At 50.3% G+C, this 12,678-nt stretch overlaps 1 protein-coding gene across 2 annotated transcripts in view; it reads right to left on the reverse strand.

Annotated features, from left to right (window-relative positions):
* Positions 1–12,678, reverse strand: part of FGD1 (FYVE, RhoGEF and PH domain containing 1) — a 38,306-nt gene that overhangs the window by 11,647 nt on the left and 13,981 nt on the right. Inside the window, exons 2-8 of one of the 2 annotated variants that reach the window (XM_061410250.1) lie at positions 8,051–8,224; positions 7,568–7,745; positions 7,004–7,442; positions 5,629–5,718; positions 4,805–4,953; positions 2,748–2,904; positions 2,504–2,642 (exon numbers count right to left, since the gene is read on the reverse strand). In XM_061410250.1, the coding sequence (XP_061266234.1) occupies positions 2,504–2,642; positions 2,748–2,904; positions 4,805–4,953; positions 5,629–5,718; positions 7,004–7,442; positions 7,568–7,745; positions 8,051–8,224 (1,326 nt within the window). The remainder of the gene's footprint in view (positions 1–2,503; positions 2,643–2,747; positions 2,905–4,804; positions 4,954–5,628; positions 5,719–7,003; positions 7,443–7,567; positions 7,746–8,050; positions 8,225–12,678) is intronic. The other variant, XM_061410251.1, reaches the window with a different exon arrangement.

Below are 12,678 nucleotides of genomic sequence, written 5' to 3' on the forward strand. Positions count from 1 at the left end.
GTCAACAGAGGCGTCTGTTGACCTCTCCAGCCTTCTCCACTTGCACCTCCCTAAACATGTCCTGTCTTGCTTCATCTGGCCAACTCAGTCTTCTGGATTCAGCTCACCTCCTCCAAAAAGCCTTCCCTCAGTACCCAGGCTGGGTTAGGACACTGTCTGGGTTCCCACCTTCCCCTTTGCTCCCTTCTGTCCTGCCAGTCACACTATGTATTCACCATGTATTTACCTATCTGTATCCCTCAGCAGACGAGGAGCTCCCTAGGATGGGGAAAAGGTTCTACCACCTTTTCCTGGGCTCCTGAATAGATGCTTTGCCTAGCATTCTTCAACCCTCATAACAACCTTATGTGCCTTGTTTGTCCAATGAGGAAACTGAGAATCAGAGAGAAGAGGTGCAACCCTAGGCTGTGTGCCCCAGGAGGCAGCAGAGCTGACATTAGAGCTGCCCTTTCTTCCACACATTCTACATGGAGTATGCTGGGTCGTGGAGGTGGGCAGTGCCCAGGAAAGGGGGCAGGAAGAAGACTCTGGCAAGCTGTGGTCATATAAGCTCAGGCCTGTAGAGGCCACTGGGCTCAGACTAATTTGCTATCAGGAACTCTGTCTGGAGGTATCCTGTGTGAGGGTATATATGGGCTTTTCCAGGGGTCCAGTGGGTACAGGCTCTGTCTGGTGATTCAGTGTGGGGATTTCAGTCCAGGATTTCTTTTGGGGGTTCAGGCTAGGGAGTATGGTTTGGGGAGCTTTGTCTAGGAGCTTGGTAGTTTGATCTGGAAGCTCTGATGGGGCCTGGTCTGGGCTGGGCAGTCTAGGATCTTGGTTAGAGTTCAGTCTTGGGCTCGGGGGTTGCTGCTCAGGCCAGGAGTTCCAGCTGGCCTGGTTTGGGGAACTCAGTCTAGGGTCCAGGCTCCAGAGTTCAGTCTGGGAAATATAAAGTAGGAAAGTCACTGTGAAATCAGAGATACAATTCAGTGGGGCTCAGATCTGGAGGCACTTTCTGGGGCTCTACCTGGGGATTTTAGTTTGAGGGGTAAAAAAAAAATAGGGAGCTCAACTTAAGATCTTGGACTGGGGAGCCTAGTGAGCACATCTCAGGCTGGCTGTCCTTCAGAAATTCTCATTCTGAGCACCTCAGAAAACTGGACTGGGAAGTTTTCTGAGAGGCTCATCTTTGGGCTCAGTGTGGGGAGTTCAGCTGGCCAAACTCAAGCTCTGAAGTTTATTCTAGGAACTCATATAGGGCTGAGATTGGTATAAAACAGGAAACTAAGTTAGGTGAACTCAATCTGAGGGCTGATTTTAGGAACTCTGTACCTGCTATTGCTTCTGCCTGGGACATGCTCCTCCCTACTCAGCACATGGCTCTCCTCTTCTTATTATTCAGATTTGATTCAAATATCCTCTCTTCTAAGAGGTCACCCAGTCTAAAGTTGGCCCCCCCAGTCATTGTCACATCACCCTCTCATTCTCTGAATCACACATAGCACCTATCTAATGTTCTCCTGTGTATTTATGACTTTTGTCTACTGTCTATCTCCCCGACTAGAATACACATTCCCTGAGTGAGATCAAGGACCTTGTCTGTCTTGTTCACCTTCCATATCCCCTGTGCCTAGGACAATGCACAGAGCACTAAGGTACTCAGTAAATAGATGAAGGAATGATCTATTATGTTAATGAAGGAATAAATGGAAATAACAGTCTGGGGAGAGAAAGCTGGGAAGACTCTGGGGAGCACTCTTGGGGTATAACCCTGAGGAGTGGGTCTCATATTGAAAGAATCAGAATGAAATCCTTGCTAGTGGTTCAATGTGTGAGTACTTGTCTAGGGAGGTGGTATTTTAGCCTAGAGATCCAAATCTGGGAGGCAGAAAATACGGAGTCCAGTCTGGGGTACTCAGTACTAGGGAGGTGATTTTATGGGGTTCTGATAAAAGACTTGGAGGTTCTTTTGGGAGGGTTATTCTGGGTAGTGACTGGTGGGTATGGAATGAAGCTCTAAATGTGGAGAATGGAAAGTCAGGGGCTTGATGAGACACGTCTCTTTCTGGGGAGCTCAGCAGTGGAGATTCAGTAAAGAAAACTTGGCGTGAGAGGGTCAGTCTGGGCTCTTAGCCTGTTGGCTCAGTCCCTGAGGGTTTAAGCTCAGCTTCATTTTGGATTGGGGACAACTTCATTTGAGAACCAGTCAAGGGGTCAGCCTTGGGGTCTTAACCTAGGGAAGAGATCCCTTTAGGGGATCTTTCTGAGTACACCCATCAAACTCTGGAGTTCCAGTTGGAAACTTCAGGCTGGGGGACTCATGAATGTCCTGTCTAGGTGCTCAGGCAGAGACCTCAACCTGGAGGTTCATCTTGGGGTCTCATTCCAGACACTCAAGGTGGGCTGTTCAGTTTGGAGGTCCTACTCTGAGATCTCAATTACATGGCAATGGAAGGCTGACCCTGTTAGTTGTCTTTGGCGGGGGTGGGGTGGGGAGGAGGGCCCAGTTGTATGTACTCACTTTGGGCGTCCTTGCTGTCCGGGGAGCCATGGGGCAGCTTTAACAGATAGTCCTTGAGAAGCAGCTCATAACGGGGGATGCGCTGCACGGGCTCCAGCATGTGGTGCTGCAATGTCAGGTTGCCACAGGCTTCCTCCTTCTGTGACAGGCAGAAGCAGGAGGGTTCAGGTCTGGCCAAAAACCCCTGACCAGGTCCCCACAGACTTGTCCATCTCAGCTGGTCCCATCCAGCTTCACTGCTTACCTGCACCTCATGGATGATCACTTTAAACTGGGTGGAGCGCTCTGTCCAGGTGTTGACCAGCTCCACAGCTCGGTCAAAGTTCTTCACATACTCGCCATACATTTTGAGGAAGGGTGCCAGCTTCTGCAGGATGTCTCCGATGCGTGGGTAGCGGTCCCTGGGGTGGAAACAGGGGCTGACCTGGTCCTGCTGATCCTTGTCCCACACAGTGCCCCCACTCTACAGGCTATTCTTATCCCAGTCCTGGAAATCTACTTCTCAGCCAGTCTGTTCCTTTGGAAATGCTGCTTATATTATAGAATAAGTAGGCTGAAAGGCTCAGCATGACCTAAGACCACAGCCTGGGCCCACCCACCCCAACTCTGCCCTGCCCTGAGCACAAGGGAAGACTCGTCCTGGGATACCTGAAAGGGCCACTTCATACACTGCCTATTGATTCTGTGCCCAGCCTTGTACTGGGTTATTCTGGTGACACAAATAAGCCACACTTAGCTGATCCCTGAGAAGGTCATGGTCTGGTAGGGGAGTCAAAGTAACCAGACCTGGTTGCACTCCTCAAGAGTCACAGTCTATTGGAGGACACATAGAACCAGACCTTCATTGGTCACAGTCTGCTGGGGGAGACAATAAGAAGTGGCCTTGGTTCAGCCCTCAGTGGTCATAGTAGTTGGGGAGATGTAGGAAGTGACTTCATGTAGCATGAAGATGCACTTTATCCTGTGGGTGTGGGGAGCATGGAGATGATTTAATCAGGAAGTAAAATGGTCTGGTCTGATTGTTGTTCAGAAAGACCATTATGGAAGGTGGTATAGACACTAAAGGATGAATTGGAAGAGGCGAGCCTGGAAGCCAGGAGACTGCCTATGAACCTTGCCTTTCTACCCCAGGACTCAGCTCAGATCTCACCTCTTCACTGAATCCTTTGTTAACCCCTAAGCTAGTTTTGGTCCCTTTGATTCCCACAGCCTCCCATTCTCAGCTCTATCATAGTACTGATGTGAAAGTGAAACACGGCTGCTCAGTCGTGTTTGTGACCCCATGAACTATAGCCCACCAGTCCTCTGTCCATGGAATTGTTCAGGTAAGAATACTGGAATGGGTAGCCATTCCCTTCTCCAGGGGATCTTCCTGACACAGGGATTGAACCCAGGTATCCTGAATTGCAGGCAGATTCTTTACCGTCTAAGCCACCAGGGAATAACAACAACAACAATCATAGCACTGATTAAAAAATGGCTCACATTCACTTCAGTTCAATTCAGTCACTCAGTCGTGTCCAACTCTTTGTGACCCCATGGACCGCAGCACGCCAGGCCTCCCTGTCCATCACCAACTCCTGGAGTCTACCCAAACTCATGTCCATTGAGTTGGTGATGCCATCCAACCATGACATCCGTTGTCGTCCCCTTCTCCTTCTGCCTTCAATCTTTCCCAGCATCAGGGTCTTTTCAAATGAGTCAGCTCTTCGCATCAGGTGGCCAAAGTATTGAAATTTCAGCTTCAACATCAGTCCTTCCAATGAACACTCAGGACTGATCTCCTTCAGAATGGACTGGTTGGATCTCCTTGCAGTCCAAGGGACTCTCAAGAGTCTTCTCCAACACCACAGTTCAAAACTTAGCACTTAACTATATACTGGGTACTATTTTAAGCTCTCTACATGTATCAACTCATTCAGTCCTTAAAATAACCCTACAAGGTAGGCCATTATTATTAACCCTCATTTCACAGCTGAGGAAACTAAAGCGCAGTAACTTAAGAAACTTGCTTAACATTACAAATTTAGCAAGTGGCAGAATTGGAATTTGACCCCAACCAATTTGGCTCCTAACCTTATACTTTTTAGGGCTTTGCTATTCTGTTGTAATTTTCTGAGTCCTGATCTTGTTTCATTCTAGATTGAGAGGGCCTGGAAAGCAGAGTTCAGGCCTGATTCTTTTTGTGAAAGGCGATGAGGGGAGAGGGCAGGTAGGAACAAACTCTAGTGCACACATTGGGCCTGGGCTCAGCAGGCAAGTGGACAGGAAGATGGGCAGCCTAGATCTGGGGCCCCTCACCATTCCTCCATGCGCTTCTCTAGCTCAGGCAGCAGGAACTGCTGGTGGAAGCAATAGATGGAGCAGATGTTAGAGAAGATGCCGTGGACGACGTCAGCTGGGAAGGAACTGCGGTTCCGAGCTTCTTCTAGCAGCCGAGCGCAGAACACCTGTGGGGCAGGGCATGTGTGCTCAGCCCAGTGGGGCCTGGGGCTTGGCTGGGAAAGGAGCAGCTTGCAGGTGAGGGCAGTGTTTGTGGGCAGCTCTATGGAGCTTTGGGATCAACACTGATCTTGATACTGAGGAGTGAGGGAATGGAGTGAGGCTTGTGTGTGGGGTTGATTTCAGGTTGTCAAGGTTAGGATCTAGAGGTAGACATTGGAACAATAAGTCAGGATCAAGGTCAAGGTAAGAATTTGACTCAGGGTCAGAGAGAAGGTTGGAATTAGATCCATTCATTTAACAAATATTTTTGAGTGTCTACTGTGTGCCAGGCAGTGAACAGACAAAAATTCCTACCCCTAGGGATTCTAGTGGATTTGGGGGTCAGGAATAGGGCCAGGTTTAGAATGAGGGTCAGAGTCTGGTTCACAGCCAGGTTAATTCAGGATCTGGATTAGAGTTGTAGTTAGGGCTTAGGAATGAGGGTTGATACAAAGATCAAGCTTGGGGTGATGAATCAGAGTTGGCTTTAGGGGGACAGGATGGGGGTCAAGGTCAGAGAGGAGCCTTACCACCTCTAGATTCTGGCCCCACTGATAGGGTTAGGCTCAGGCCCTCTCACTTCCTCTTTGGCACCCACCTACCAGATCCTGGTGCCCTGGTGCCCTTGCAGGACCATTCACCTGATCCAGGAGATGGAGCCTGGAAACGTAAGCCTTCTCAGTTTGCAGGAGTTCATTGGCAATGTGGAACACCTTCTGCTGCACAGTCAACTGAAGAGAGAAGAGGCAACTGCTGGTCTATCATCCTGTACCCTAACCTTCACCCAAACCCCTAGAATTCTCGGAATACCATAAATGCTGCTCTATACCTAATGCCACTTAAAGATAACTGTACCTCCCATCCCTGAAGCCATAAGCCCCACAGCTTCACTCCAACTCCCCTGTGTGTCATAAAGGCCACCCCTCAATTCTGATACTGTGTACTTCTCATTCAGCCACTCATTCACCAGGCCACCTGCTCCCTCTATTCACTCTGCATAGTATAGTGGGTAAGGTGTGGGCTAGAAAGTCAGACTTCCTAGCTAGGTTCAAATTGTAGCTCTGCCATTTACTAGCTTGAATAAGTTGTATAAATGTTCTGTATTTAAGTTTCTTCATCTACATATACAGATAATAATAGGACCTAAGTCCATTTTTAATTTAGTCAACTAAATGATTTAATGTAAGTGAAACATAGCACGCTATGGATTAAGTAGACTATAAATGTTAGTTATTCACCCACTCAGTTCATTGTCAGTAAAGGCTTGCTGAGTACCTGGGGTGCGAGGAAAACCCAAAAGAATAAAAGTGTATAAAACTCATTGCCTGTTGGCCTTCTTGCCTGTTTACTGGACACACATTTGCTGAGTCCCAGACCTTGGCTCCCACATCTGAGCTGGGTTCTGGTGACACAGGTATTCTGGCTACGACCTAATTAAGTGCAAGGATACCTCAGAAGCAGTGTTAGGCTGCTGGGGCACAGAAAGGGATTCCTGCTGCTGAGAGCTTTTGTCCCACAGCCTCAGGCTCCTAGGGGGCTCTAAGTTCTTGTGCCCTTCCAGAGGCCAGCTGTCTGGAAGTCTATCTGGATGTGACTTTCCATTTTACAAATAAGGAAACTAACATTATGGTGGGGCAGCAGAGACTTGCCCAACCTCACATAGCTTCTGAATCTGGGGATTGTCCAGCTGGAGCAGGACTCTAAAGATCCCCAACCAGAATGCCCATCTTTAAGATGGAAAAACTGAGGCCCAGCTGGTGGTTCTCAGATGAGGGTACAATTTTCCTCATGGGCACTTGGAACTGTGAATGGTCATTTTTGTAGTTACAGTGATGCAGGGACATGGTACAGGTCTGCTACTGATATTTAGTACCAGGGAACCAGGGAAGCCAAACATTCCAAGTGGAAACAATGCCCTATTTTGAGAAATACTGAGCTGGGGAAAGAACCAAGTGTAAAACCCAGGCTTCTGGTTTCTCCACACAGTCCTGCCTCTCAGTGAACGTGGGTCAATACCTCCACGGACTCCTGTCTCTCCACCAGGGGTGCTGGGACTTCTCTGTCCTTCTCATCCTCCTCCTCGTCGTCCTCCTCCTCCAGGTCACTATCAACCTCCTGGGAGCTGGGCCGGTGGGGGTCGGCCAAGGCAACAGGGACACTGGCCAGGGCAGGGGGCCCAGGGCAGAGGCCGTGGCTAGGGGGCCCGTCATCACTGATGAAGCAGGTCTCCTCGCTGTTGGATGGTGAGCTGATGCTGTCAATGCCGCTGTCCCGATTGGGTACCTTCTCGCCATCCCGGGGCCCAGGAGCCAGCAGGAACAGGCAGCGGGATGCCTCGCCCTCGGGGAGCTGGGGCACTGGTGGCTGTGGGGGTGGCTGTGGCAACATGGCTGGCTCTGTGGGACTTGGGCTGGGGCCAGGGGCTGGCCTATCCGAGGCAACAATCACAGGCTCTCTGAGGTGGGTGGTAGACACACATGGAGGCAGGGCATGAGCTTGACTGAGAGGCCTGTCTTACAACTGTCCTTTCTATTCCAGGCCCACCATCCCCCCACAGGGTCCCCTGGGAGCTGGACTCACCTTTCAAATTTCTCAATCAGTGAGGATACTGCTGCAGAACTGGGGCTGGCCTCTGTCCTGGAGGCCAGGCCCTTGGCTACTCGGGGGTCTGCAGGCAGTGGGCGTGATGGTGGGGGTGGGATGGGCTCAGGTGGTGGGGGCATCCGGGGCATCTGCAGGTAGCTGGGCTTCGGGGGGACTAGAGAGATGGATGGGATAAAGAGGGGAGATCCCAATAGGCTGAGTTTGAAGTTGGCTGTTGCAGCCAGGCCACAAGCCCCTCCACAAACCCCCGGTCTGCACCTTTGCCTGAGACAGGCACAGAACTGGCCTGAGGTGAGATGCCAGTATGTGCTCATTAGCTTTAGGTCATAGCCCTCTGCTCCTAGACTGTGGTGCTTCCTGTCCTTCTAACAAGCCTTCTCCTTGGCCACTGGCAAACCTTTCCCTTCCTCTGTCCCCTCTCCTGGGACATTTCTTTATCCCCTCTCTGGAACCACTTACCCTGTGGCTTTGGGCCCGGTGCCCGCTTCAGTGGCGAAGGACGCTGGCTGGGGGTTTCAGTGGGGGGGCCTGGGTCTGAGCGAAGTCGCTGGGGACCTTCTGGATGAGGCTCAAGGCCCTGGCCAGGGTCAAGGGACAAACTTTTAACCAAGATCCGGTTTCCCTGGTGCATCCCTGCAGAAAGGGAGAAACTGTGTGTTAAGCAACTGATTATCCCAAAGGAGACTGGAAAGTTGTATGTCTTAGCAGGTACCTGTGGTATCGAGTTCCTCTGAACCCCTCTCCTGGCTACATTGTCTTTCTGGGAAACCTTTACTCCAGCAGTCAGATGGGGAGCCAGGCCCAGGGTTGTGGCTAGCTGTTTTCATTAATAGACAAGAGTTCTTTGTGGTTAGTACATTGATTTCTTGTATGTCAGCAGGCATCATTACTAGGGAGTTTAACCAGGCTGGGGGCAGGCACGAGAAGCCTATGGTTTGTGTACATGCTTGCACCGTTTTTTATATAGTCATAGTGAGATGCTGAGCCTAAACCGTTCTTCACATTTTCTCTTCAGTTCCTGAGGATATCTGGACTCCCTTTTCTACAATTTTATATAGCTGAAAATAATGAAATTATATTTCATGAATAAAAGTTTTGCTTCTTAAAATCCAAGCTTCTCACTAATCTGTACTATCCTCCTCTATTTCCACACCTACACACACCCACACACAGCCAGCACACAGAGTTCAGGTTACAGGAACATCTTTAGGACACCAGGCAAAAAAATTCAGTAAAGTGAGGCCTTTCTGCATTGTCCCTCTTCCTTCACTGTGGGGTCCCTAAACCCACCTCTGTCTTTGGTCCTGGGGGAGATGATGGTCACCCTGAGGTGAGAAGACTGATCTGGGAGGTGTGAGGGGACCTCTGCACCCAGAGATGACACATTCTAAGGGAAAGAGTGTGGCAGGGATCTGTGTGTGGCAGGTCTCAGATGATAGAGAAGTCAGGGAGGAAGCAGAGTAGAGAGGGCAAGCCCCGGATGGCAGTTTGATGAGCTGGGTGACCAGCCTGTGGGCAGAAGAGAGCTATGAAAGACCATTGTGTAGGGAAGGATGCAGCAAATAGGTGTCAGGACAAGAGAGGGAGTGGCAGCCAAGAGCCCCCAGAACTCACACCCACACATGGTGCCAATTTTGCCATGCCACAGTCACATGACCTCTCATAGCCACCGAGAGTCTGTTACCCTGTGTCACAGTTTCATACGTGACCAGTCACAAATGGGTTCACTCAGTCACAGAGACACAGGTGTTATTCACACTGTTTCACTGAACTTTGGGGACACAAAATTCAAACATCCAATCGTGCCAAAACGCTTCTGAAAGCCTGGTCACACAAAGTCACAAAGATCCACAGTCACAACTTCACATATTATCATACACCCTCACAGTATTACATGCACTGTCAAACATGGCCATGCACAGTCACAAAGACATGTCACACAGTGGCAAATCTACAATTTCACACATAGGCTCATATAACAATCACCTAACCACTTACCATCGTATACCCACTTATATACTCCTCAAATATGGTTCCACTGAGTCACAAAGATATACAGTGCCATTTACACCGTATCTCACAATCTCAGGGCCACAGTGTCATACACACCAGGATATGGTGTTACAGGTTTACACCTGCAAATGGTTCACACAGTCACAAGACTATAGCCATCGGGGGTTATTATACCATGTCATACACAACCTTGCACAATGACTAAACAATACAAAGTCACCTGCCACCATGTACCCAAAATCACAGACACACAATCACACATGGCGTAACTTACTATGTCATACTCATGAAACAAACATGTCCGTGGAGCCCCTGGGTCTTAGGGGCTGAGGTATACACACGACACTTGCCTCCTGGTCTATATAGTCATGGTGTCACATGCAGCCTCTGTTGCAAAAACATACAGCTACAACACAGAAATACTCTACTGGGTCACAGGCAAAAAGAGGAGCAGGAAATTTCAGGTCTCCTAGTCCTGGAGGGAGGGAGTAGCCCAACCTACAGGGTTCCAACAGGTTCCCAGGGTCTCTGACTCCATCAGGCCACAATCCAGTCACAAAGACCTGGGGGTCTCAGGCCATGGTCCCCTCCCAGCCCTGAAGGAACAAGGTGCCCTAGGCCCTGGGCTGAGCCCCCCTCCCCCACTCAGTACCTGGCTTTGGGTGCAGTTTCCTCACTTCCTTTCCCATAGCAGGCAGGGCCCTGGCTGGGAGGGAGGAGGTGCTCCTCTCAGCTCAGCTGGGCTGCTTACCCTGCTCTGCTCAGCATATCCTGGCCTGGTCCTGCCCTGCCCTCCCCCTGGGCGTGGGGTTGATGGAGGATGAATCACCTTGAGGGCGGCACATACAGAGACATACTTTGAGAGACCACATGGCCAGAGAAAGTGAAAGACAGAGAGAGAACAGCTGAGAGGTCCAGAGATCCACAGAGCAAAGCCAGACACCCCACCATGCAGACCCCTCTCAGGGTAACACACACGGGTGCCAGGGTCCCAGCAGGTACCTTTTGTCTGCCTCCTTGGGCCTGGAGGCACTCACCTGGCCCTGTCTCCATACCTCAAAGAAGGCAGGCCTCCCTGGGTAAGCCCTCCCTGCCCAGTCCATCCAGGGTGGTCAAGCCCCTCTCTAGTTAGGACCCCTCTCTCTCTCTCCACTGTTTGTCCTGGGGATAGGGTAACCATGCCACCCTCTGTGGCCCTGCTCTGGCTCACTCTCTGCTCCCTTCCCACCCACTTCACCTGGGAGCTCACAGGTGAGCTTGCCTCTCCTTTCTCTCTGTCTCCTTGCAGGCAGCCCTGCAGAATGGGACTGATATATTCAGGGACACCCTGGATTCCTAGGTGAGAGGGGCAGATTCTAGCAAAGAGACGAAGGCAGTGAGAGGAGCAGTGACTTGCCCAAGGTCACAAAGCAAGTCAGTGACAGACTTGCAGCAGACTGATCTGAGACCAGACTTCTTAACTCTGCTTTCCAAGAGGTAGCTGGGAAAGAGGGGAACCTACAGGGGCAGAGGTGTGCCCCAGTGCTTCAGAAAGTCAGGAGCCAGTGCAGCTGGTGAGAACAACACCCCCAAGCCTGCCCACAGATTATGACAACAGGGTTTCAATTCAGGAGCCTGAGCCTGGCCAAGAACCAGGCAGGGCTCCACTGAGGGAAGAAGATAGAAGATCCCTCTCTTTCCTATTGCAGTGTTCCCTCCATGTTCCTCTGCCTACATTTTCCTGTCTCCTCCTATGTTTCCCCTTAGTGTCCCCCATGGCTCCACGTGTTGCTCCCTGTAAGTGGCTAACGGACCTCCAGCTCAAGTCATACCACTTATCTGCATAAGAACCTGCCATGAACTCCCCATTGCCCATGGGGAAAATAGAAGCTTCCCAGCTAGTTCTCTATGGCCCCTCACGACCATGCTGAACTCTCTGGCTTCCCTTGGTTTAGTTTAGTCTCCCGAATACTTCTGAGCCCTGCTCTGATCCTACTAGACTAGGTGCTGGAGAAGGTGAAAATTCTATCTCTGCCTTCAGGGAGCTCCCAGGGGAGGTCTTCCCCTGCCCTAGATACCAGAGCTCTTCCCACTGCCCCATCCCATCCCCACTCCCTTAAGTCCTGCATTGATTTTCTCCAGTCCATTTTTTAAATTAAATTAATTTTTTTGGGCCAAGCTGCTTGACATATGGGATCTTAGTTCCCTGACCAGGGTTGAGACCTGCACCCCTTTATTGAGAGAGTAGCATTGAAACATATTGAAAGCATTACCATATGTAAAATAGATAACCAGTGGGAATTTGCTGTATGATGCAGCAAATTCAACCCGGTGCTCTGTGACAACCAAGGGTGGGAGGTGGGAGGGAGGTTTAAGAGGAAAGGGACATTATATATACCTGTGGCTGATTCATGTTGATGTGTGGCAGAAACCAACACAATATTGTAAAGCAATTATCCTCCAATTAAAATTAATAATAAAAAAAAAACCCACCTGTGCACCTTGCAGTGGAAGTGGAGTTTTAACCACTGGACTGCCAGGGGAATCTTCCAGTCCATTTTTTATGGTTGATAATCCATAATATTCTCTCTCACACTTGCACCCACACCCACACACCTGACAAGGTCTTCCACCAGCACTGTCCCTTGACCACTGGGTTTACCAGAGCCCCCAGTACCCATTAGAACAGAGGCCACAAAGGGCACGCCCCCATAGAAAGTCACTTGACCAAAGGCTTTCACTGCAGGGGTCACAGGTTTGGTCCCTGGTCTGAGTGGGGGGACAGTGAGGAAAATTGCAAAGACCCATTGAGAACCACAGAGCTGCTCACAGGTCCACATGCAACGTGTGCAGCACAGGGTGTGCACACATACTTATGCTCAGACATCTCTGGTTGCTAATGGGAAACATGCCCTGGGCACCCTAGGATGCCTAGGTGCAGCCCCTGCTCTGCTGTGGGGTGGGGCAAACCCTCCAACAGGCCCTCAGCAGGCCGAAAGGCAATCTTGATCCTGACCCTCAGGGAGCTCCCAATCTCAAAGACAAGAGACTCTCATTCAGGAAAAGCTAAGTTCGGCTCAGGAAGTGCAAGGGGG

This window comes from Bos javanicus, chromosome X, assembly GCF_032452875.1.
Source record: "Bos javanicus breed banteng chromosome X, ARS-OSU_banteng_1.0, whole genome shotgun sequence".
Classification (NCBI taxonomy): Eukaryota; Metazoa; Chordata; class Mammalia; order Artiodactyla; family Bovidae; genus Bos; species Bos javanicus.